Consider the following 27,945-nt stretch of genomic DNA (forward strand, 5'->3'; position numbering starts at 1 on the left):
TGAACAAGTGTACACCCTCTACTATTTTTCTTGGAAAATTCATGAGCAGGATAGAAAAAAAATGAAAAGTACATAATTTACATTTACATACATACATACGACACACACACATGCACTCTCACAAGCACACACACACACACACACACACACACACACACACACACACACACACACACACACATATATATATATATATATATATATATATATATATATATATATATATCATATGTGTGTGTATATATCACTGTTTCATGTTAATGGTAAAATTATGGATTCCTCAGTGATAGAATCTGCTGCTTAACTCATATCATTATAGTGCTATCTCGTCCACCTCGGAATCAATGAATTCATGATAGAGTGTCTCTGTGCATGGAATTTTTATGTGCATGATTATGCCGAAAGATCGAGAGATAGGCAATTCCTCTATTCATGTTTATCTTCAAGATGTCTTTCGAGTTTGAAAGGAGATAGACAAGGCGACACGTGATATCCCCAACGTTTCCCTTGATAGTACAGTTACTTTTTGGGATAGATGAACAAACATATCAGTATCTGTATCAGTGAAATTATACATGAACAATATTATATAATATCATGATATTGATAATATGATCCTGTAATTACACCGTACTGTTTTTTATTCATTTATTTCAGGTTTCCCACCACTTGGAATTTCAATATTTCCTTTACCTATAAATTGTTCTTTGTGAAATCATCGTCAATGCTTATATTGTGTAAAACAATTGGACATCGATGGTAATATTACAATTATGTTGGTGCCATGACGATAATATCAACTGTTGTTGATAAGATAAGAAAAGGTTCGAGTGCCAACAGGAAAGAAAAGGGAGAGAGAGAGAGATAGAGAGAGAGAGAAGCAAGCGCAATAATTATTTACACGTCGCAAGTTCATAATGAGAGGAGTGAAGAGTGAAGGGTGTGTAAATATTGAGTAACAGTCTCCAATGCAGCTTGTACAAATACCAGTTATAGACGCTTTCCACCCACTATTCTACAGGTAATGAATAGACCACATAATTTGCATGAGCGAGCGAACACAAAAGGCCAAGATCTGAATGCTGTACAACGGAACGATCTGTATACAACCAACAACGGGGCGATTTTTCCCAAGCTTCGTCCACTGATTATCGCACAGTACCTATTAGGATAGGACCTATATGAAATTTCTACCAAAACTCAACCCTCGATTATGTCGTAGAATTCTCGACCGGTTGTACCATGGATCCCTTTTACTCGCTTGTGCTTCTGCGGATGTCTGTGTGATTCGATAGCCAAAGGTTTGTACAGATCTAGACTTCTCGTCTGTCATCAGACAGACCTACTATAAAGTTCACTAGCATCTTTTGCAGGATGATGTGAGACCAGAGTACATCTGATGGTTGCTTATTTGTTTGTGTTTGGTTTGTTCTTTTGTTTGTTTGTCTGTTTTTGTCCTCTCTTTTTTGTGAGACTCCGGCAAAAACAACAAACAAACAAACAAGCAAACAACAGAACAAAAAATGTCTACTGTAGATGTCAAAGTGTATCTTCTTTATGTATTATTGGGCGCGTCAATTACGTACTCTACTGTGTAGGGACTTATAGTCACGTTGTAATGATTATTTCATTGTACAGTATATGCACTGATGTGTAGTATCTGTATGTGGTATGGCGTCAGGCTCGCTGCGGGCCTGTTAAAATGATGCGATGAAGTATTGATCTCTTGCCACTATTCATAGCACTTTGTAGACTGCAGTCGTTATTATAAGATTTGTCCAGAAAGGGATATTTGTAGGAGTCTTTGCAATCTGTGCCACTTGACACGGAGCTTCTACATTGGAAATTATAATCTATTCTTATAGCATTCCTCTGGCTCTGATGTTCTATGATCTTCCGCTGTTCCATATAAATAAAGTTTTGATATGGCTTCCAATACTGGTTCTTAATTTCAGCAATTTCAAGCAACCACAGGAAATGATTGTTGAATTCTTGTGCTGAACTTGGTAGTATTGTACTTATCCAAGTCTTTCTTTAATCCTTGCTGTTGAATGATTGAAAAAAAGAAAGAAAATGAACATCATGCGTTTCTCATGGAAAGTGAAAGTTCACGATCTATATCCTACAGTACAAACTGTATGTATAGGTGCGCTATTTGTGCACGTTAAATGATAATGCTGTGGACGAGCGTGTAAGATATCAATATTGTGAAATTGCGATACAAAATGATTCAGCACCAACCCATTTGGAACCACTTATAAACATACGTAAGATAAACTATATAGAACACGACATTCACTAAAGTGCTAGGGTTATACAGCATTGCCCTGACCAAGGACGGAATAAAACAAACCGAAATAATTTGCGTTGGCCTGCGTTGCCGCTATTTTGTTGCACTCCCTTGAGCTGTTTGAAATATTGCATGTCCCTCCATACTTTCAAGATTATTGCGGAGCTTCAGAATTTGAAATGATTTGAGCGGAGAAAAAAACGCACGTCTGTGTAAATGTAAAATCGTACATTCAATGAGTACAGATTGGTTTCGTGTTTTTATTTTTCTATTAGTTTGCTTTTTCATATTTTTTTTGATTTGTTTTGTTTGGGGTTTTCGTTCTTTGTTATTGCTTTTTCTCTTTTATTGAGTGCGTGTACTGGTATCTGGGTTTCTTCAGTAAATAATATCAACATTGATTGTGTATTTACATGATACATGTCCATAATATATTATGATCGTTTGAATCACTATGTAGTTTACGTTGTACAACTTGTTTTGTAATTTGAAATTTGAAATTTTGAAATTTATTCATATTCCACATAGTGGACATTATATGATAAAATATACAAGGTATAACACATAGTGGACATTATATCAAAACTATACAGAGTATATTACATGTATATACAAAATATCGTGATATTCTGAGATAAAAATAACACCATGTACAAATGTGGAGGGGACTACTTAGAAGCACTACTTGTTTAGTCCCCCTACAGATTATACACAAAATAATATCAAGGATAAGGCTGAGTGAAATAACAAAAACACCATATATACTTGTGTAATCAATGTCACTTTTTTATCTTCCATATATATTTTCATTATGTACATGTAAAGCGGCAGCCAGAGTGCCTTCATGTTTTGTACAACTAAATAAATGGGCCAGAACCCTGCCAAAAAAGAATAAAGAAAACAGGTAAGAAAATAAATGTATAAATGATTTCAATCTTTCTGAGATCTTTCTTAGTTTTAAAGATTTTTTATTAACTTTTATTCGCGTGTTCTGTTCTTATTGCATACGAAATGATTGCTGCCGAAAACACTGAAAGGGGTGGCAAACTGCTGCTGCTCGCTAGATTTTGCGTGATTTGAAATAGAAATAACGTTCTTTCCCCCTGTAACACCTCCCTAATTGTATTACATTTTTCTCGATTGGATGCGATTATTCTATACGTGTCTTAGTTTGGTGTATGTTTGCAGACTCTATAGAGACGAGTACATTAGCATACTAACTCTTCATTTGACAACACGAACAGTGTCAGCAGCATTTAGAATGATGGTCCTTAAAACGTTTGATTATACCTTGCACAGAAAAAAAAACCCACCTACGTTCATCGCTTTCACATCCATAAGTCCATGGGAACTCACCTGAGTAATCATTTTAGATGCAACTTGCAACTTTTGCCTGGACACTGTAACATCCTACTTTTACTTGTTTGATCATTACGCTGCATGGCTACGTTGAACTCTTTCTATCATTGATTTTGGTTCATTTTTATCCTGTACAGTTAAATTCTCGGATATTCATGATGACCAACGCCAAATCACGGGAAAACATGGCGTCCTTTAAGACTGCTAATCTCTGCTGGTTTGCTTTGAAGTGCTTGTCAATATTTGTACTCATCTGTAAGGGTATACACGGCTCGGAACCACGTGAGTAAACCTGTCACCTTGCTGTAATTGTCGTATCGTGTTTAGCGACAAACTTGAGTGTGGTGGTGATACTATCATCTAGCAATTAAAGAATATTAAACTAATGAGATGAAGACAGATGCACGTCACGAGCTAAACAACCACGAGTCATATCAAGTAGCCATGAGTCATATACACACTCAAGGAACACACACACACACATACACAAACAGTCCCAGTCCCACAAATTTCCCATATACGAAATTCATATTGGATCATAATGCTGTGATGAAAGTTTGGTACAGTAGCATCACACCCACTGATTTTCTCAAATGACCCAGTTAATCTTCATCTTAATATGCTATGTAATATTATGCGGATGTGTGTGTGTGTGTGTGTGTGTGTTTCTCGTCAATGTTGTGTATGTGCGTGAGAATGTTTGAGTTTCACGAGTGTGTGCGTGCGTGTGTGCGACTTTACTTAACAACATGTGCGATGCATTTCATCAAATAGGGTTCTACATACGCTCGATTCGTTCTGTCACTTTGTTACCGCAAGTTTGGTAGATACTTTATTTTCTGCAAATCAATATATACATGGGAAACATACAAAGTATATTTGAAACAGGGTCGTTTGACTTGCATAAACAACGATATAAAAGGAAATTAATGATATTACAGTATGCATGTCTATATGCAGCTGGGATTACAATAACAATATTATATTTAAGAAGCGATAATGCAGAGGGCCGCCGTTGTAAGCATCGCTTGAAAAGATGGCCGGCCCGAGGAAAAGGTAGGTAGGTAAATTGGTAACAATACAAATTCTGCTGCGAAGATAGCAGGGGAAAATAAACTCTGATGTGTGATGGTGGTGAATGTGCGTGCAAGTGCTTGAAAGTGCACAGGGGCAGATAGGCTGGGATTTAGAATAATAACATTGGTTTGCTGGAAGAGGGAATGACTTACGATGTTGCTACTATCGGGAAACCAACATGAGTCATATAAATTATTCGTGCTTAATTCGTATTTGAAGTATACTGTAGTGAAATATGCTTCTTTAAGTTTGCTTTGAATGAAAACAAGGAGGCACACTGTTTCAACTCCTCAGGAAGAGAATTCCATGTATCCGGACCGTGATGTCTAATCGACTTTTGAGCAAGTTGATTTTTGTACTCTTGCGAACAATGCCTCCTGTTCATCTAAGCGTGAATACATATACCACGCCAAAAAAAAAAAAAAAAAAAAAAAAAAAAAAAAAAAAAAGATTATTCGGGGAATTACGAAAACAAACTTTCAAATCATGCATGACAATCGTTCGTTTTTGGCTACTCTTGTAAAACAAATGACCATTTTTCTAAGTGTAAACGTTTTATTTACTCACTCTGTAGTACTTCTAACATCAGTCCTCGGATTCTGCTCCATCACTTCACAGAGGCAGCAAGACTCCAAGGGACCAGTGATACATGGCAGGGCGTGCCTCAGGTGAGGATCGAAGACACGTGGTTCACCATATGCGCTGATTCGGAGTACTGGGGGCAGGACATTGCCGACGCGCTGTGTCATCATCGGGGTAAGTATAGTCGAATTGTGTTCACATGAATGGATTTGATTTGATTTTATTCTATTGTTCCACATCTCAAACACGAATGACAATCGATTGAACTGGACATAACGTCGTAATTGCAAAGAACACAAGAGAAGACAATTTTACAAACGTGAAATGCTGGGGACCTACTAAAAAGCAGAACTTGTAATGTATAGATGAAAATGTTGGTCTTCTTAAACAAACAAACTTGTAACTATGAAAGGAAGGAAAGGGACGTAAAGGAAAAGAGAGCAAAAAGAGCAAGAGAAACAAATAAAATACATCAGAGCAGAACGAAATAGCCACCTGCATTGCGCTTGCAATATTCCTCGTCACCCGAGCAACATATACGTAACTATAAGAATGCGCAAAAAAGCACAATATGATACACAATGATTCAAAAATTCAGGAATAGCATTGACATAAATGACTCAGGAAAAAGAAAGAAAAGCAAACCCGGAATTCATACGTAATAAACAACGAATATGAAAAAGAAGAGGAAGTTCGGATAAAATTGCATGTTGTATATGATTAGACATAAGCCTGCACAAGGAATTCTTTTAGTTTGCGTTTAAAACAATTCAATGACAACGATTCAGTGATGTTAGAGTCAAGGCTATTCCAGAATGTCAGACCTGTATGTACTATTGTTTTAAGAGCAAATACAGTTCTTACAGGGGAAAAATAGAATGAATTTCCTGTCTTGTAGGGTAAGAATGTATAACTTTATTTTCTACAAACATGGGAGTAAAAGCATAAGATAATTCATCCTTAGTTATCTGGTACATAGATATCCCAAGAGGATTAAGAATATTATGCATCAAAAATCTTTAGTAGGTTATTACTTTTGAAAAGTGGGCTTGTCGGTGCTAAATAATTTGTACAATTGATAATCCTTATAGCTCGCTTTTTTATTCTGAAGATGGACTCCATTCGTATTTTGGAACAATTCCCCCGGACCAGTATAATAAAAACACATTCAATAATATCAGAGGCTTGACATAAAATTTTCCATAACATTGAACTTGACATCATCTTTAACAAACAAGGCCACACCGCCACCATGCCTACGTGTTTTATCCCTTGAAATTAGAGTGCAACCTTCAATACAGACAAGCGAATGAAGCGGATCATGCAACCAGGTTTCGCAAAGACCAATGACTGAAAAAGTAACAGATGAAAAGTGTAAGAGTAATTTTAATTGATCAAGATTTTTACTTAAACTTCTAACATTATGATGTATTACAGAAAAACTATTTCGTGAAGTAAAGGTTTCGCGGTGCACACGTTGCTGTGGTAAAACATAGGCATCTATTCAGTGGTTATATGAGGTACAGCTGCATCATTCTCGTCATATATCAAATGTAAGTCAGGCATTTGCTCATGTAAACGATGAATAACATCAGACTTAAAATACACCTTATTTGTTTTTGGACGTAGTACTGGTATAATCACCGGCAAGAGCTGTTTCTACAAAATCATCGTTTGACAGTGACTGCATTGGAAGACTATCCATTATGATGAACTATTGGGGCATCAACACAACGGATTGAAAAAGTGTAGAGAATTTCATCTCCATGACTACCACGCAATGCACGAATAGTAATGTACACTACCAACAAGTATTGAGTATGTATAGCCATGTTCGGACGTATTTCTAGTCGGAGTAAAATTTCATGGCGCAGCAATTGAAATTCAACCACGACCCTGTTCCTCCGATCGGAGGAAGTTACCACGACCTTGTTCAGACGGGTACTATACTCCGACCTATCCTCCGAAGTTACTCCGACCAAGCTCCCTCCGACCCTTCCTCCGAAGTACCTCCGACCAAAAGTGCCTCCGTCTGAACAATCCTTGTTTACAATCAAAAGTGCCTCCGTCTGAACAATCCTTGTTTACAATCAGAGTTACGTAATCGAATGATGATGAAAAGGAAAGTAGGTTGCCCGGGTGACTCGGGCTTGACATAAATACATGAATTTTTATTACGGCGCATGACAATCACATATCGTATTAGTAATAAGTAACGATACCTGGTAATTTCTCGATGAGAAGAATGCACACATTATAAAGTAAATTACTATCACTAAAGGAGAGAGGGAGTGGAACATTTTCATATCGTCACCCTGTGTACAAGATAAAACTCCAGGTACAAACTCGAAATTTGTACGACACAGGGATTCACAAAATGAAAAGAGAAAAACTACCGACACGAAATGAACGCACAAAACCATAGCTATAACAGGTACAGTACTGACTGAGCTTAAAAGAACAACAGAGGTTCAATCCACCTTCATCGGGATATCATGCTATTAGGCCCTACATTTTTTCCCCAAAACAAGAACTACAGCAGATCATGTGTTATATGCTGCCATTTTAGGAAAATGAAATAACAGTGCCTACTTTACACAGAAGCTCTAAATATCAGTAACTTTTAATGTACCTATGTTTAACGGATGTAGTTATCAATTATTCAATTCACTTGAAGTATGGCGTTTATAACTGGTATAAAGTCTAGTCTGAATTACACACAAAAGCAACAAAATGGCGTCGGATTGATGTAACAGGCAGGGTGTTGTAAGCGAAAGCTGTGATATAACATAGACTCAGACTAGATGTAAATTTGACAACTTATTAGAAAAGAAAATCTCTCACCACTTATTCAATGTATTGGTCCCATATCGCTGTTTTCTGGCCCTTGAGTTGTAGAGCCCACTAATGTCAAAATCGACCACTAATGTCAAAACAACCACTAATGTCAATGGGAAAGTAAATGGAGTTTTTGATTATGTACAAAACGAAATCAGAAAACAAAAAAGCAGAACATCGACTGATTATTGGTCCGCCCGGAGTGTGAAGTTTCTATAAACGTCCGATATACATATATATATATGAAAGAATTGATATAAATGTTATAATGATTGTTAGTTTTAAATATTATTGTTGATACTGGCACATTAATTTCATGGATGTTATTTGTGTTGTATGTTCAATGTGTACCTGCAATTATCTAAAGAGATAATTGACCTGGTTATGTATAAACATTTTCTTGAATAAAGAAATGATTCAATCAAAAACACGTCGACGACAAATGTCACAACGACCACTAATGTCATAACACGTCGATGACAAACGTCATAATGACCGCTAATGTCATAACACGTCGACGACAAATGTCAAAATCGGATTAACCACAAACGTCATAACCAGTCGACGACAATGTCAAAATTTCCAAATTTACTGCAAATGTCATAACGCGTCACAGGGGCGTATCCAGGTATTCCGTAAAGGGGAGGCGCCTTTACAAAATCAAAGGCTGGTGCGAACCCCTCCCCCCCCCCCATTTTATTCTTTTTATTTCTGTTGTTTTAACAAAATATAGAGAGGGGGCACCAGAGGGAGATGCGCTCCCTCTCGATCCACTATTGCGTCAACCACAAATGTCATAACACGTCGACCACAAATGTCAAAATTTCCAAAGTTAATGCAACTGTCATGGCGCATCACAGGGGCGGATCCAGAAATTCCGTTAAGGGGAGACGGCCTTACAAAATCAAAGGCTGGCGCAACCCCCTCCCCTTTTTTCATTTCATTATTTGTTTTAACCACACACACACACACACAAAAAAAAAAAAGACGGGAAGGGAGGGCCACGCCCCCCTCTAGATCCGCAACTGCGTCAACCACAAGTTAATGTCAAAACCCATTGCTGGCATTACAGGGGCGGATCCAGGAATTCCGTAAAAGGGAGGCGCGTTTACAAAATTAATAGCTGCCACCCCCTTTTTTTCTTTTTATTTGTTGTTTTAAGAGAAAAAAAAATGAAAGGGGCACTATATAGAGGGGGATGCGCCTCCCTCTCGATCCATGATTGCGTCATCCACAAATGTCAAAACTCATTTCTTGCATAACAGGGGCGGATCCAGGAATTCCGTAAAGGGGAGGCGCCTTTACAGAATTACAGCTGCCGCCTCCCCCGCCCCCCCCCCATTATATTTCTGTTGTTTTAGCAACAACAACAACAACAAATAGAAAGGGGGCACCAGAAGGGGATGCGCCCCATCTCGATACGCGATTGCATCAGCCACAAATGTCAAAACTCAATGCTTGTATTACAGGGGCATATCTAAGAATTTCGTGAAGGGGGGGGGGGGGGGAACACCTGTACATAAGTAAAGCCTGGCGCATCCCTTTTTTATATCTTTTGTTTAAATTAAAAAATAGAGAGGAGGGGCACAGGAGGGTAGTGCGTCCCCTATGGATCCGCGACTGCGTCAACCACAAAATGTCAAAACTCATTGCTTGCATTACAGGGGCGGATCCAGGTATTCCGTAAAGGGGAGGCCCCTTCACAAAATTAAAGACTGGCGCACCTCCCCCACCCCCTCATTTTTTTTCTCTATATTTTTTGTTTTATTAAAAAAAATAGACATGGGGGCACCAGAGGGGGATGCGCCCCTGTAAGGCAAGCAATATTGACATTATTTTGTGGTTGACGCAATCGCGGATCATTTCCCTCTGGCATGTCTGGTGCCCCCTCCCCCCCCCCCCTCTCTCTCTCTCTCTCTCTTTAACTTAAAACAATAGAAATAAAATAAAAAAAATGGGGAGGGGGTGCGGCAGCTTTAATTTTGTAAAGGTGCCTCCCCTTTAAGGAATTCTTGGATCTGCCCCTGTAATACAACAATGAGTTTTGACATTTGTGGTTGACGCAATCATGGATGGAAAGGGGACGCATCCCTCTCTGTTGCCCCCCCCCCTTCTATTTTTTTTAACAACAGAAATAAAAAGAAAAAATGGGGAGGGGATGTGGAAGCCTTTGATTTTGTAAAGGCGCCTCCTTTTTACGGAATTCCTAGATCCGCCCCTGTAAATGCAAACAATTGGTTTTGACATTAACTTGTGGTTGACGCAGTCGCGGATCTAGAGGGGGCGCGACGCCCCCTCCCCGTCCCATTTTCGTTAAAGGAAGGAAAAGAAAGGGGAGGGGCTTCGTCTTCGATTTTGTAAAGGCGTCTCCCCTTTACGGAATTCCTGGATCCGCCCCTGTGACGCGTTATGAAATTTGTGGTTGACGTGATATGACATTAATCCGATTTTGACATTTGCTGTTGACGCAATCGCGGATCGAAAGGGGCCCACCCCCCTCTGGTGCCCCCTCTCTATATTTTGTTAAAACAAGAGAAATAAAAAGAAGAAAATGGGGGGGGGGGGTCACACCAGAGTTTGATTGTGTAAAGGCGCCTCCCCGTTACGGAATTCCTGGATCCGTCCCTGTGACGCGTTATGACATTTGCTGTAAATTTGGAAATTTTGACATTTGTCGTCGACGCGTTATGACATTTGCAGTAAAAATGGAAATGTTGACATTTGTCGTCGACGTGTTATGACATTTGTGGTTAATCAGATTTTGACATTTGTCGTCGACATGATGGTTATGACATTAGTGGTCATTATGACATTTGCTGTCGACGTGTTATGACTTTAGTGGTTGTTATGACATTTGTAGTCGACGTGTTATGACATTAGTGGTTGTTTTGACATCAAAGTGGTCGATTTTGACATTAGTGGGCTCTACAGCTCTTGTTGCGTGACTCCAGGATAAGTTGGGTTCCTTCCAAGCGGATTCGAGTAGACTTTCTTTCTGAGTCTGTACGCGGCGGATTCAAGTTCGTAGCGACGGGCTTTGAACTTGGGGGAGGTCTGTTTTCACAGTGAAGCATGGCCGGGTTTCAGGTGAACGATGTCTGGTCTCGAAAGCCTGAAGAACGGCATTCCTATCAAACATACAGATGAATCGCGCGATAATCGGGTTGGGGTCTCAAGGGTATCTCCACTTGCTCCTGCGTGGTTGGGTCGCGGTTTGGGAGGCAGGCGATGTACGTTGGCAAAAAGCATTGGAGAGGTTTCTTGGTCAGAGAAGCCAAGCTGCTTATGGCACCACGAATATCCAGCAGTGCCTGCGGTTGGGTGTGGGATTCTGTGTGAGTGTGTGGGTGTGAGTTTCGGCCTTAATCCCATAAAACAGCAAATTTTGTTTCCTTTTCCGTTTTTTTCCTGTCTTTCTCTGACTGAGGCAACTTCTTGTTCTCGATGTCTGTCAATCTGTCTGCTGAATCCTGCGCTGACTTTTGGAGTTCGGCAATGGTATCGTTGATGGTTTTAATCTCTCGACGTACCTCTGCCATTGTTCCATCGTTCATTTTGTCTAACTTACCCAAAACTTGTTGCGCGAAACCTTCAAACTTGGTTTTTACGAAATTGAGTCAGAGACTATTCCTTGGCGTAGCTGCGTGGTTTGGACATGGTAGAAACAGCGTTGCGATTTTGCAGGCTAAAGGAACGGTTTCCCAGGAAATATGACCTCAAGCTTGAAGGAAATGTCAGAATTGTTACAATTGTCCTTGTATTAAATTCCGTCGAATATTCAACGCCATATACAACGATGCAGGTGGATTCTACCTCGTAGTTACAGAGCTCAAATCACACTACGTCCATGTTGTTTCGAGGTCACGTGTTTCGAGGTCAAGGATGCTGCACCTAGTTCAATCAACGCTCGCAGATATTCCAGTCATCTCTTTGTGACCACTCATCAAATAGAAAACAACCTCTCCTTATACGGAAGGAGTATCATATTCAGACGTATGAATATGCCTAATCATACCATATGCATATGCATGACGACGCCATATAGCGTCGTCACCTCAATAGCAGATGACTCACTTTTTGTGCCTCCTTTTGTAGAGAACATATTAAAGGAAACCCAAACCCAAAGAGAAATGTGGACTGAATGAAAGCAGCAACATTTGTAGAACGCATCAGTGAAAGTTTAAGGAAGCTGGACAATCGATGCAAAAGTTATGAATTTTTACAGTTTTGGTGTTGGAACCGCTGGATGAGGAGACGACATTATGTGTGGGCAACAATGTAAAGAAATATAAAGGAGGGAATTCCTCAAAAATTCACTTTTCTAGTATAATGAAAGGGCACTTGACTAACCGCTTTCAGAAAACAGGGGAAACAATTGTTATCTTTCACGTTATAATGTTAATATCAAGTTGATGGAATGTGTGTTTTTTCATGAAAAGAATAATATAATAACAAAAAGTACAATATTTTTCTTTCCCCAAGGGTTTGCTGGTGCAATGATAATACGCACGGGTGCTTCATACTTAACACCTGAATATTCGTATGTCACCTGTGAAATGAACGATAATTCTACGATTCCGTACGAATGTGAAGACATCGATAACTGCAGCGAGGCGCCAAGCATTTCTTGTCTATGTGAGTACTCAGATAAATCATTTCAGTATAATACAATTTTTTGTTTGTTTTGTTCGTTTGTTCATTTCCATCTAAGAAGATGGCTGGATTACCCATATTCAGCTATACTAAACTACAAACTACAAATGCATGCACTACAAATGTTTGCACATTAATCCCATTCCTATGTTGTCATATCAGTTTATAGAGAAAGTCTGTTTTGAAACACAGTTGGCTGCCAACCAGTTCACCAAAACATAATCAAAAGTATGTGTTTACACACCTATCATAACCACAAGTTTCGAATAAAAGGAAAGATATACTTAATGATGAGTCATATGATGATTTGTTAATTTACAGATCAGCATCTTAACAAATCTAATTTGTAGGAGACAAATTGAAGAAACTCACACCTGAAGTCTAGTCTACATTGTAGTTGCTAGTGTGCCACAAAATACTGATTGTCACATTCTTCAGCTAACATTAGAATACTGAAAAGACTATAATGTACCTCGGCTGTGCCGCAAGTCACAATGCTTGTTAGTGACAACATAGGTCAATGACCAAGGCGATACAGAATATACAAACAAAGCTCGTAAATGGGGATATAGTATGGATGAGTTTAAACGTGGAAATAGAAGACTTTTCTGTGAGAGTGAAGGGACGGAGTGGGCTATGAGGGTCTTGGCCGGGGAGCATTCTGACCATTTACATATTTTAGTTGTTTGTTTGTTTGTTTATTTCTTTGTTTTTCGGGGGGGGGGAGGGGGGCAAGAATACTATGTTGAAGGAGGATGGGGTGAGAGATATACCCCTCCCACACGACGAAGCATTTAGCTTTTAGAATTGGCATTCAACGTGCACACTTGAGTGGAATTAACCAGGAACGGCAAATTTGGAACCACAAGCGACAATCTATGACGTAGCTATTGTACTGTGGCTTACCGGGACCTCTCTCTCTCTCTCCCTATTTTTATCTCTATTTCTATCTATCTATCTATCTATCATTCTATCTATCTATCTATCTATCTATTTATTTATTTATTCATTTATTTATTTATCTATCTATCTATCTATCTATCTATCTATCTATTTATTTATCTATCTACCTATCTATCTATCTATCTATCTATTTATTTATTTATCTATCTATCTATCTATCTATCTATCTATCTATCTATCTATCTATCTATCTATCTATCTATCTATCTATCTATCATCTATACCCTACCTGGCTCTCGTCATTCTTCCCTGATATTTTATTTTTCTTTCTCTTCGTGTAGTCCCAGGGTATCTAGGTTGCTTCACCACCCGAGATGACGCGTTTGCCGTCACACTCTCTAACTCGGACGGGAAAATTGAGACTCTTGAAGATTGTACTACTCGTTGCCATGACCGCGGCCTAGACATCGCTGCCATGGCTTTCGGACAAACGTGTTATTGCAACCATACCTTCAATCCTCACAAGTTGGAAGAACTGGAAAGTTCTGAAGACTGCCAAATCCCATGTCAAGGAGATAGAGAACAAGCCTGTGGAGGCGGCGAAGCGATGAGCGTTTATTACTGTAAGTTACCACAACATGTCAAGATCGGAAACGTAGTCACAGGCTCTCCAGCAAATTTGTATCTATTGACGGATTGTACATTAATCATTTCAGAATTTTAAGCATGTGGTTCAAGTATGCATAACATTAACCAGATGCACCCCCCCCCAAAAAAAAAAAATAAATGGCGGAATGTAATATGATAGACACCGTAAGGTGTACTGCTTAATTTGATGCCCAATGAAATCATGAAGACTTGTCAGTTGTTTGAAGGAAAATAGTCTTGCCAGAGCAACATGGGCGTCACCAGGGGGGGTGCGTTGGGTGCGAACGCACCCCCCTTCAGATCCTTAAAAAAAAAAAAAAAAAAAAAATCAGTCTGCGAGCGACCTCAACGCCGGACGCTAAATAATTATTCTTTTCTATTTTTTTTTTTGCACCAGGGCCTAAAAAAAAATAAATAAATAAAAAGAAATCGTCGGCAAAAACAATTCGCACCCCTGGTTCTCGCAGCACTGATTTTATACATATCTGCTAGTATTCTACAGTGTTTACTATTTATCGACCGTACTGTACATCCGTACGATACGGAGCACTTATACACGTTTGCATGTACGTGTGCTACTTACAAGTATGTAGGGTCTATGTACGTTATTTCTGACCAATCCATATTGCCAGCCCAAGAGCGAGCCTTAGCCTCATTAGAAAAAAAAATGGAAAAAAAAAAGAAATGAAGGGGCAAGCATATCATTTTGCCCACCCCCCCCCCCCATAATTCCAGAGAAGATTTTCTTATCTTTTTTTTTTGACAGAAAACAAAAAGGTTAACCCATAAAAATATTGGAGGGGCAAGCATATTTTAATTTTGCCCCCCCATAATTAAATGAGAAGATTTTCTTGCTTTTGAAAGAAAACAAAAATGTTGCCCCCATAAAAATATTGGAAAGCAAGCGCACCATTTGCCCCACCCCACATAATCATAATTCCCGCGATGAAAAGATTTTCTTGCTTTTTTGTTAGAATTCAAGAAATCTGTCCAATCATTTCACCCAAAAGCAGTGGCGTAACTACTTAGAGGGGGGAGGGGGGGTGCGCCCCCCTCCCAATCCGCTGGTAAAAAAAAAAAAGACTTATTATACCGAAATAGTAATTCAAGTGTTAGTAAACTGCTTTTGAATGAAAGGATGATCAAGAAATAGGATATTTTTCTATGATTTCTTTTAACCATAATTAAATAGGTATATAATAGCGTGAAACATTGTTCAAAAACCCGGGACCCGACAAAAGATTGTGATTCAACGTGATTCCTGGTTGGCATTCTGCATATAAGCAGGATATGCGCAGTGTACTCAGTACATCCGAACGAAGAGTCGCCACAATGTTGCGCAATGTGATGTAGAATGTACACCACTGTCCTTTGTACCTTACGCTTCGTTTAAAGCTAGATCATTGATTTTGCAGTGTTGCTTTACATACTAGTCTATATAAAAATGTCTTGCATTGCCAATAAAAAGACTTGACCTGGGCTAATTCCTAACTTTTCCATGTATATAATACACACACACAAACAAACACGCACAATTAGTTTAGGGGATGCTCTAAAGTGCAGATTTTGGACATCCTTCCCCCGCTTGGTCACTTCGACGCCACCTCGCTGGTCATACCTCCCCCAGTCATGAACATAAACCCACACCCTTGACTACCAGTGGCGGATCCAGGGGAAGGGCGCACCGGGCGTCTCCCCCCCCCCTTTAATTTCCAAAGCGAAAAAAAAAATAATATAGCTTCAAACGGCAGTTTTTGGACAGTAAAATGTCAAAATTTTCAAGCTCGCTCGCTCGCATTTAGTCGTAATGCCATTTTCCTGAAGTAGCTGCCAGTAATTGCCGGCAGTTGCGCCTGGTGCGCCCCCCTCGATTTCCAAAGCGAAAAAATAAAGCTACAAACGGCAGTTTGGGGACTGTAAAATGTCACATTTTTCAAGTTCGCTCGCTCCGCTCGCTCGCATTTAAATTCTCCTGATATTGCTGCTAGCAATTGCCAGCAGTTGCGCCCGGTGCGCCCCCTTAATTTCCAAACCGGAAAAAATATAGCTACAAACGGCAGTTTTTTTGTTTTTCTTTACTGTAAGATGTCAACATTTTCAAGCTCGCTCGTTCCGCTCGCTCGAATGTAATCATTATGCTCTCCTGATATTGCTGCCAGTATTTGCCAGCAGTTGCGCCCGATGCCCCCCTTAAATTCTAAAGCGAAGAAATATAGCTACAAACGGCAGTTTGTTTGTTTTTTACTGTAAAATGTCAAAATTTTCAAGCTCGCTCGCTCGCTCGCTCGCATTCAATTGTTATGCAATTCTCCTGATGTTGCTGCCAGTAATTGCCGGCAGTTGCGCCCGGTGCACACCCCCTCCCCCCCCCCCCCCTTTATTTCCAAAGCGAAAAAATATGGCTCCAAATGGCAGTTTTTGGACTGTAAAATGTCAAAATTTTCAAGCTCACTCTCTTCGCTCGCTCGCATTTAATAGAAAGTTGTGCAATTCTCCTGATGTTGCTGCCAGTAATTGCCAGCAATTGCGCCCGGTGCGCCCCCTTTAATTTCCAAAGCAAAAAAATATGGCTACAAACGGCAGTTCTTGGACTGTAAAATGTCAAAATTTTCAAGCTCGCTCTCTTTGCTCGCTCGCATTTAATTATTATGCCATTCTCCTGATGTTGCTGCCAGTAATTGCCAGCAGTTGTGCCCGGTGCGTCCCCCCCCCCCTTAATTTACAAAGCAAAGAAATATGGTTACAAACGGCAGTTTTTGGACTGTAAAATGTCAAAATTTTCAAGCTCGCTCGCTCCGCTCGCTCGCATGTAGTCGTTATGCCATTCTCCTGATATAGGGATAGAGAGCTTCCTATATTCCAAATGTCTGTCAAAAAAATCTCGTAAACATTTAGTGTCAAAACGCACCCCCCTTGAAAAAAAGCTGGTGACGCCCCTGAGCAACAAGAGCTGCTCTTTGCTTAATTAATCAATTGATGTACATTTGAGTCCAATTATAAATTCATAAATGCATATGACCATCTTAATGGACTCACTTTTATGAATATGAATATTTTTGTTCACTTCCAGACTGACCACTCTTTTCCTATATCCTTTACTTGTTGTGCAGCAAATCTTGGTCTCTGTGATGCGGAACGCTTCCTAGGGCAAGATGAGGCGGTATACATAACTTCTGTAGTAAGATCACGAATTTGATTCCTCTTCTCTGTATAATGTGTCTTTTTTGGGGAGGGGGTGAGCTTAAATAATAAAAAAAGCATTACGGCATACTGAAAGCAAACGAAATATTAGTATACTACTGTAGGCCCCATATGATCATACATGTTATACGTGGTACTTATGGTCCAACTGCCTAATGTACTCAAACCTTACTATCGGTAAAAGAAAATGATCCTCTGTGTAAGCCTTCAGATTGCACCAAATATTCTTGTTTATTAAAGATGACTGGCTGTAATTTTCTCTGCTTTATGTCCCATGAGAAATAATTTTGTCACTACTGCACTCGAGCAGGGATAGTAAAATAAGGAACGTACATCACTCGTTGAGGACGGCCTCGAGAAACATTCCATAATATAAAAGTCAGTACGATTATTGAGTTTATGTTGCGATGTTTCTAGATGTTTCATCTTGAACGTTGACTTTTCGGAAATGTTCAACGACTACAGACACAATGACAAAATCAATGGGAATGCTTATATGAAGATGGAGCGCGATATTCACGATAGAGGTTTTACTGTCTTAATTGTTCCACTTTGCAAAATTCGATTTCCGCACCATTCACAATTCATTGTAACCAGTTGTAGATGATCTACATACACGCACTCCACATGTAGAGAATTGTGAACAAGTCTGAAATTATTTAAGGCGATATATTGCAAGAAACGAAAGGCGAATACGACATGAATCCAGTGAGCCTTGAATGGTATTCATTGTAAAATACTTAAAATATCAGTATGTGTATGATGTACTCCATATTAGAGACATTTGATGAATCCACATTGAACCAAGATCATATCTATATATAGCGTGTTTTGTCGAAGCAGGGCGTCAGTAGCATATAAACTGGTTGCAAATGGTGTTGATTTGTTGACCTCCGTTCAGCTAGTGGTATGCAAAACGGGGTTATTCAGTAAAAAGACATATACTATAGTTGGCAGACAGCGCATATTAGAGTGATATAAACCATGTATGAAAAAAAAACCATAATTGAGGTATTTCGATACGTTCGAGTAGCAGTAAACACCAAATTGTACATCGTCCTCTGGAGTACTATAGATTGTTGAAGTCGAGCAGTTTAGGGGAACATTAACGTCATTTCTGTCGCAGTGAGATAATATATTCTGTACGTTTGTGTACTTCAGTTATTCTGCCTTCACAGAACCATTGATCTTCCTCCGGTGCAGTCTTAAAGACGTATTTTATAAAGCCATGTTTAAAGCTGAATGTCAAGGCCCTCCAATTTCATATATAAAATCATATATATATATATATATATATATTTTTTTTTTTTTTCGCGAACAAGCTCTCACATTCTATCTCAGGCTAGGAGTATAATATACAATACCAGGGTTGCCTTCGAGGTTAAATGTAGATAAAAGTTTAGAAACAGTGTAATTTTCTCTCTATCAAACTTGAGGTAATGTGATCAATGGAAGGTGATGTTCTTTTTGTAATATTCCTATTCACCAAGCCACAACTGTTTTCTCCTCTTTCGTATTATGCTGACATCTTAGAATTTTCCAGGAAGGTATAATGGTAACGACGAATGCCATTGGGAAGTGAGGATGGACACGGATGGCGCACTTGATTTCGAGCTCGTGGCCTCTTATCGCCTTGATAACAATGACTACGTGACGATATACTCTGAATCGGGTCTCATTAACATCACCCTGTCCGGAATGTCCGGTCGACGTGGAATCTTCATGCCTGGGTATTCCGCCGAGAATGACGTTCTTCATGTCATTTTGTATACCTCCTCTCCTTCAAGCAGGGGCCAGTTTGTCGTCACTGTGCATCTATGGAGTACGTATACGAGATTTACAGATACGTATGCACTTTCACATAGTTCTATATCATGCTCAGTGACTTTGAATATGATTTATCTTAAGCTGTAGAAACGCAACTCATTGAACAAGATAACATTTACATTCAACGACTCATTCAATATGTAGCGTATTAGATATCTTCAATGTCAATCGTTACGTGCTTGATAATTCTAAGACAAAGACACTTGAATTGGACTTGTCATCAAGTGTAAATGATGGCCTTTGAATGTAATTTCAGGTGACATAGAAATTTTGATATCTTTCTTTTACCAACACAAACCAAAGTTTGATAATTATTTCAATAAAATTGCATCCTTCTCTTAGACATAGGATATTGTAGATACAATTGGCATCACTCTATTTTGTTTTTTCGCAGCAATATTTTTTTTTCTTTTTGCAATAGATTACAGTTTGTTCCATCCATCTAGTGTCAATACTTTTGTTGCAATGTTAATTGTAATGTCGATAAGTTCAGGTTCTGCCAGTTGACCCTATGACAGAGATAATCATTATGGTCTACTGTGACGATGTGACTGGCTATTTTAAAGTTGCATTATTTCGGAGGAATAGATATAGGCCTACTGATATTCTACAGTCAATTTAAATAGTTAGGGTGATGTGTCGCATAAATAACGGAAAACTCACCATAATGAAGGTACATCTTGGATTAGGCTGTCTAACATCTTTCTTTTTGTCCTTCATTATCATTTATCTCGTCACAGCTCCGTATGAATGGACGTCTTCATTCTCAATGTACAGCTCATACGACTCTTATGATAACACTAGCCCAGCATCGACAGATCCACCAGTAGTCGCGTCTAATACAGGTAGCGTACATTTATAATACATCATTCCATTCCCTCTCCCCTCTCGGAAGTGACATCGTATGTCCAGTGTTTCTATGGGTGCGTTTATCAACTTTCCCCAGTTTAAACGACTTTCGAAAGCCCTTTCGATAGCCCTTTCGATAGCCCTTTCCATAGCCCTTTCGAAAGCCCTTTCCATAGCCTTTTCGAAAGCCCTGTCCACTCACTGTACTATTGATGTGCCGCTTGTTTTCGTCGGCTGCGTTTATCAACTTTCGATAGCCCTTTCCATAGCCCTTTCCATAGCCCTTTCGAGAGCCCTTTCCAAAGCCCTGACTGCCTGTACTATTAATGTGCCGCTTTTTTCTAAGAAGGGACGGCGAAAAGCAATTACCATCATAAAGACATATCTTCCTTTGAGAGTGACGAGTCATGATACAATGGCACATGAATCAATTGTCTTCCTATCTGTGAGGCAGCTTCAGTTTAGCACATACTTCAAATATTTCTGAGTGGCGGCATGAGACATGGGATCAAAGGGAATGAGACTGTTGTTACTCTATTTCTCAAACCTTGTTGGTGAAAGAAACACCTCCTTGTTCCAAGCATATGCGTGCATTACACACAGCTGTATGTATACACCTGTGTACACGTACTCGTGTGCACTTTACGTGGCGCGCGTCTTTTCAGAAACTGGAAACGCATGGTTGCGTAACCGCAGTAGGGCGACCTAAAGGGCTTTCAAAACAGCTTTGCGTTTATCAACTTCGAAAGGCTTTTACAAACAGGTTTCTGATAACCTGTTTAGGAAACCTCTTTGGATCGTCACAGGCTGCGTTTATCAACTTTCCCCAGTTTAAACGACTTTCGAAAGCCCTTTCGATAGCCCTTTCGATAGCCCTTTCCATAGCCCTTTCGAAAGCCCTTTCCATAGCCCTTTCGAAAGCCCTGTCCACTCCCTGTACCATTAATGTGCCGCTTGTTTTCGTCGGCTGCGTTTATCAACTTTCGATAGCCCTTTCCATAGCCCTTTCCATAGCCCTTTCGAGAGCTCTTTCCAAAGCCCTGACTGCCTGTACTATTAATGTGCCGCTTGTTTTCTAAGAAGGGACGGCGAAAAGCAATTACCATCATAAAGACATATCTTCCTTTGAGAGTGAGGAGTCATGACACAGTGCCACATGAATCAATTGTCTTCCTATCTGTGAGGCAGCTCCAGTTTAGCACATACTTCAAATATTTCTGAGTAGCGGCATGAGACATGGGATCAAAGGGAATGAAACTGTTGTTACTTTATTTCTCAAACCTTGTTGGTGAGAGAAACATCTCCTTGTTCCAAGCATATGCGTGCATTACACACAGCTGTATGTATACACCTGTGTACACGTACTCGTGTGCACTTTACGTGGCGCGCGTCTTTTCAGAAACTGGAAACGCATGGTTGCGCAACCGCAGTATAGGGCGACCTAAAGGGCTTTCAAAACAGCTTTGCGTTTATCAACTTCGAAAGGCTTTTACAAACAGGTTTCTGATAACCTGTTTAGGAAACCTGTTTGGATCGTCACAAATTTCGGGCTTTCGAAAAGGCTTTCCTAAAGGGCTTTCAAAACAGCTTTGCGTTTATCAACTCGTGAAAATTCCTTGAAAGCTGTTTGGATAACCTGTTTCTGCCGAGAAAGGAGAGTTGATAAACGCACCCTTTCGTAAAAGGCTTCCCTAAAGGGCTATCAAAACAGCTTTGCGTTTATCAACTCGTAAAAATTCCTTGAAAGCTGTTTGGATAACCTGTTTCTGCCGAGAAAAGGAGTTGATAAACGCACCCACAAATTTCGGGCTTTCGAAAAGGCTTTCCTAAAGGGCTTACAAAACAGCTTTGCGTTTATCAACTCGTGAAAATTCCTTGAAAGCTGTTTGGATAACCTGTTTCTGCCGAGAAAGGAGAGTTGATAAACGCACCCTTTCGTAATAGGCTTTCCTAAAGGGCTTTCAAAACAGCTTTGCGTTTATCAACTCGTAAAAATTCCTTGAAAGCTGTTTGGATAACCTGTTTCTGCCGAGAAAAGGAGTTGATAAACACAGCCTAAGTTTTATTTCTAAAAACATGGTTCTACTTTTCTCAGCTCCTGAAATTAGCGCCCATCGATCTTACAGTAACCAAGAGAACGTCGTAACTATTCGAAATGAGATCCTTCAATGCGTTAAATATTTATATTAAATGGGTTAGTCAAATACCGGTCAGTGATTGGCTAAACACAGTCACGTGATGGAGGCACATTCGTTATGTTCGCCCATGGGCGAACATTCTTTGTAATGTTCTCCCATGGGAAAAAGGAATTATTAGGGAGCTTTAGATTTTAGACGCGCGGACGTTCAAAGGGAAAAAAAAACATGTTCTGAGCGTGCGCAGAAGCGTGCGTCAACTTGACCCGCGTTTCTGCGCACGCTCAGAACATTTTTTCCCTTTGAACGTCCGCGCGTCTAAAATCTAAAGCTCCCTTGGGTGCGTTTATAAGATTTTTCTTTTGGCCAGAAACAGTGTTTTGAAAAATGAAAGAAGGCCTAGGACCGCGCGCGCAGTGAATTTGGCTCTGCGCGAGCGAGCGATCGAGTGTGTCGTGCTGGTGGTTGACGTTGACGTATGTGACTAACCCATAATAATATAACAGATGATGACTTTTGTTGTCGGGAACATGTACCAAACGTTCCACCCTCAGGATTTAAAATGCCATTTCGAGAGGATATACTAAGTCCCTCGACTTCGTCTCGGGACTTATAATCTCCCTCAATAGCATTTCAAACCCTTCGGGTGGAACATTCGGTATGTTCCCTCCCCCACCAGTCATCATCTTTATAATGTGTCAATCTTTATTTCCCTGCAGCCCTCTATATCGGGATCGGGGCGGGAGCAGGAGTTGTGGTGTTACTTCTAATTGGTGTCATCTGTATTATTTGTGCCAGGAACAGAGGGTAAGATATCGGACGGGCCGTGTTTGCTTCGACTTCTGAATGAAACCTTGAAAGAACATGGCCATAATTTCTTTCTTTAAAAAAATCAATCAGCTAGAAAAGCTTTCAGAGAGTGCAGACCTCCGCAAAAATCTCATTTCAACCCACATTGTGAATTCCACCCTGTATTATAGTCCTACATTCATATCATCTGCATGATTAGATTCCTTGACAATGAAAACATACACTCACTGCCGACCAGCCCTCGCTGACAACATCTGACTCTGTATTTGAAGTTTGAAGTTTTATTAGCAACAACATTTTGAAGATGTACATAACAGAAGAATCATAACACAATTGTATCTCCATACATATGTGAAAAAAAATACTTATCAGTTATTCCTTTACAATAACATGATTAAATGATGATATTTGAGAGTTAAGTATGATACATGTAGCATAATTCTACAAAGTTGCTGTTGTTAACAAGGAAACCAAAGGTTAGCACAAGTGCTAGTCGATATTGGTCACCTTGATCTCCATACTAAAAGCTAAATACAAAAGAAAAATCATTGCATGGTCAGTTGAAATGACTGTGAATATTTATGCATCATTCATTTTCTAACATAAAAAACTATAATAATACTTGATACAATATAATATCTATTAGAGTAGGAAATCTGCAAGGCATTTACGAAATGTTGATCTTTTGCTTTGTTCACGCATTTCTCGTGGCAATGTGTTCCAAAGTTATGGTCCTAAGTAAGAAATCGAAAATTGAGGGTCGCAAAGGCGAGCGTGCGATCTAGTCTGGTTCACTATCAATAAGTATCATCTGTTCCCAATTGTATCATTATCAATTTTTCCTGAAAATGTCATCCAAATTTGTTCATAACCTTTGCGTTATTTCGCAAACAGACAGACAAACAAACGAACGCCGGCAAAATGATAACCTCCATGGTGGATTTGATGAAAAACATGACAAAAGTGTGACCACTTATCGAAGAGCTGGTAGCTTGTATTCTGTCCTTCTTTTTTTTTGTCGTTATTAAGTGCAACGCAAGAGAGGTCACGTGTCATAGTTCTAGGGGTATACTTATACACGTAGTTCTGTGTATAGGGCTCCAGTAAGTATAAGGTTGTAGATACCTTTTTATGTTTTAATAGATTCACTTTTCTTCAAATATATTGAGTAAGCCTGCTAAATGGCAAAGCTATTTTTAGGTCCATGTCAAGCAAACCACATGTCGAGCATGCAGTTCATTAACTGAATAAAAATAATCATAACTAAACGTGACGTTTTGTGCTGGCAGGGTAAAACAGACGAAGGAGAATCCAGCTGCAGTGAATGGTAACCAAAGAGTGACGGCAGCATCGAATGCTGCTTACAGCAAGAGTGTCGACAACGTGGCTGTGCTGACTGCAAATACACCAGCACAGCCATCAGCAGACGATATTCACAGATACGCCACTATCGATGGTGGTTACTATTACGCACCTACATCTGGCAATGAACCCGAGCTCCCGAAACGAAACCCAACTGGCATGGAGGAAGCACAATACGAAGAACTCCCGAGTGAGACCGCGGGAACACCTTACCAGTCCCTGACCAAATCGGACAAACAAACATACCAAGATCTCCTTCAGAGTGGGGACCAAACGGAACGGTATACATCTCTCGCTCCTGGTTCGCAAACTGAGTATCTTGTTCCTATGTGAAACATTATAGGTCCAAATCTTGGTTATTTACGGGAAACAAAATTTACACATTATTTTCAGCCTCATTCTCGGAATCTGCATTGTGCAGTAAAACATCTAGATTACGTTAAGTTTTTTTTTTTTTTTTTTTGCGTGAATACACAAAACAAGATTTATAACATACAGGTATTCATGAGATAACTGGAGGAGGACAACTTCTTGGATAACTGTCATCACCTGTGAAACGTAAAGTGAAGCTTTGTGTTGTGATGTCAATTATCTAAAGTTTTTTTTTTCAGTCTGCACGATTAGCAAAAGAGACTACCTCAAGATAAGATCCTGTTGCGGGCATTATCTTTAAGGTCAACAAATGATGAACATCACGTCGTAGTGATATGCCTGCTAGTCGAAATACGAATTCTGTGTACTTTATTCGAAGTTACCGATTTACATGTTTCTCAATTTTATATGAACGAGACTGGTAAGGGTTTTGTATTCCTGCTTTTGTGTGAGGTGTCAGTAATTCGCATAAAAAGAATTACACGTGTCAGTATATGCAACTCGAGGAATATCACTGTAGCTGATGTATCATCCCTTTAGAGTTGTCTCACTTTCTTTGTTCCGTACTATCCAATCTCATTTATCCGAAACTATATGTATTTTCTTGTAAATACCAGAATAGTACGACTTTTTATTATTTCACTAAACGCACTGAATATAATATCAGTCTATATATGTAGAATCTGGAGCCCGAGTCTTTCATGTCTCAAAATTTATACTGAAATCAGTCAAAATCATAATTTATCTGAAATGTTTTAGTCTGCCTTTCACATTATTCTTATCAATGTTAGTAGATTTGCTTACAACTTACCTTGAGTTATAATCTGATGTATGGCATTTTAGCATGTACGGCTACCGTATGTCAAAAAAGAAGAAGAAGAAGAAGAAAAAGAAAAGGTGGATTTCTGCAACGATCTAACCAAGATATGAAATCATAACTAATGTTATTCCTACATCTTGAAGAAAACCTCTTTCAATTTGCTTTAGTGGTCACAGAGAAATTGGGATCTTTGAAAAGCATTTCATAAGTCCATTCCCTCCAAGTTTTCAAAGGAAACATATTGCCCTTGTGTTCACGCCTTACAAATAACATGTTGTTCACTGTATTCTCGCACAAAATACCTCTTGAAAAGGAGACAGCTTGTTCTGATCATTTCCAACTAAAGAAATGAACAATGAATAACATCAAACAGAAAGCTGATCCAAATGTTGGTAGAGACTAGATTGAGCTCTTCCTTCTTTTTGTTTTTCTGTTTGTTTTTCTTTTGTTTTGTTTTTTACATCGAGATGATCATGAACAACAATGTTTTCATTTTTACATATGTATATACTTCCGTATTGACATTATATCTATATACACAAAATTTGAATTAATTTGTTTAGCTGCCCTGAAAGTTATGAGCAAAATATTTTCATTCATAATGGATGCCAAGAGCATCAAATGGCTAAAATTAGAAGAAAAAAAAAAGAGAAAAACCGGACCCATTACAAATATCCACATCTTTTTCTCTTTTCTTTTCTTTTCGTGGACACGGAAACATATTCACTGGGGTTTTCGGCAAGACGTAGGTAACATGTTAATATACCCTGAAATTGCATTTCGATTGTGTAATCATTTTTGAAAGTTATCAATGCAAAAAGTCCCGATTGTATTTCTCATACCGTATATGTCAAAAACCGCAGAACGCGGGGGGGGGGGGGGATCGTCTGGTCAAACAAACACATGATGGCTGAATTTTACCTTGGTTTTACCTTGGATTGATGACAAAGCTGAAATGAAACTGTTCAGGATTGTGTTCATAAGAAATCATTAGTACAATGTTTCGTAATACCTTCCTAAGGAAAAGTACAATTCTTCTTTTTCTTTTATTTGCCCGATTCAGATGTAATGTTCAATGTAATAAGCCAATGTAATAGCGTAACACAGATCACTGTATGTAAGGAGGAGAATGGAAATGCAACAAGTTGCATTCGGAAGTCGTATATAATCAAAAATGTTATGACCCTGATGGCTGTTTCTGTTTTTCTTCTTTTTGTTGTTGTTTTTAATGCATGTATTAATATGGAAATTTTTTCATTTTTTTGTGTGTATTTTTGTTTGTTTGAAGGGAGACTCGAAATCAGCTCAGATATCACACAGGAATATTGTTAACGGGTCAATAAAGTTTTCGTACTTCGTATTGAAAAAAAAAAATCACGGCAATCTGTCTTGTTAGTTTAGATTTACATATATATATATTAAAGTCACAACAAAGGAATGCAGGGAATGCATTAATAATGGCACTGTCATCCCTGAAGAAGAGGAAGGATCCTCGAAAATTCGGATTATTCATTAAATCAAGATTGGCTATTAATGCATTCCCTGCATTCCTTTGTTGTGACTATATTATTGCTATTTCTGGTACTGCCAATACGCGGAACAACTACATATATATATATATATATATATATACATACATATATATATATATATATATATATATATATATATATATATATACATACATACATTATACACACACACACACACACACACACACACACACACACACACATTGTACTTACATGTATGTGTATTCTGTATACTTACGCGTGTGTTTCATGCATTTCACAATGCCAGTATTGATCCGAGTCGTGTTGCAAGTACTGTACGTTAACGTACATATGTAGAGCAAGCAAGTTTTTCCTTAGTATGCCTGAATGGTGGATGATTGCAGCAGCAGCGATCACTAAACTGTTAGCCTTGAAGTATGACCGGTCGGGCTGCAAAGCAGAAAAACACACTGAATTATCGGCTCAGCTGCGGCTCCGTATGGGTCTCTGGCCGCAATTCAGTTTAAAATCTACCACGGGAAAGAAAGAAAATTGGTGGCTGCTTTGCACGGGGTATTTAACAAGATTTTTCTCGGGGGGGGGGGGGATTCTTTTAGTGGCCGCTGCAAACGATTTGACTGTATTTCATACAAACAATGAATGTTTATGAGTGCAATGGACAGAATATTTCATGAGGTGAAAGATGAAATGGTCCATTCAACGAGG

The 27,945-nt window shown here is 39.2% G+C and overlaps 1 protein-coding gene across 3 annotated transcripts; it reads left to right on the forward strand.

Moving 5' to 3' along the window:
* Nucleotides 1–1,039: 1,039 nt before the first annotated feature.
* LOC139721496 (uncharacterized) lies at nucleotides 1,040–27,054 on the forward strand. 3 transcript variants are annotated; one of them, XM_071632810.1, is made up of 11 exons: nucleotides 1,040–1,301; nucleotides 3,116–3,194; nucleotides 3,787–3,931; nucleotides 5,345–5,482; nucleotides 12,629–12,781; nucleotides 14,044–14,325; nucleotides 17,461–17,528; nucleotides 19,085–19,373; nucleotides 20,119–20,223; nucleotides 23,082–23,169; nucleotides 24,462–27,054. In XM_071632810.1, the coding sequence occupies exons 3-11, from the start codon at nucleotides 3,805–3,807 to the stop codon at nucleotides 24,865–24,867; spliced, it is 1,656 nt and encodes a 551-aa protein (XP_071488911.1). In that variant the 5' UTR covers nucleotides 1,040–1,301; nucleotides 3,116–3,194; nucleotides 3,787–3,804; the 3' UTR covers nucleotides 24,868–27,054. The 3 variants fall into 3 exon arrangements, with proteins under 3 accessions (XP_071488911.1, XP_071488912.1, XP_071488910.1); XM_071632811.1 differs by lacking the exon at nucleotides 3,116–3,194; XM_071632809.1 differs by lacking the exon at nucleotides 1,040–1,301 and having other exon boundaries at nucleotides 2,785–3,194.
* The last annotated feature ends 891 nt before the right edge of the window (nucleotides 27,055–27,945 follow it).

The sequence above is a fragment of the Diadema antillarum genome, unplaced genomic scaffold (genome assembly GCF_040938485.1).
Source record: "Diadema antillarum isolate AM-2024a unplaced genomic scaffold, OU_Dant_1.0 scf00000144, whole genome shotgun sequence".
NCBI classification, from domain to species: Eukaryota; Metazoa; Echinodermata; class Echinoidea; order Diadematoida; family Diadematidae; genus Diadema; species Diadema antillarum.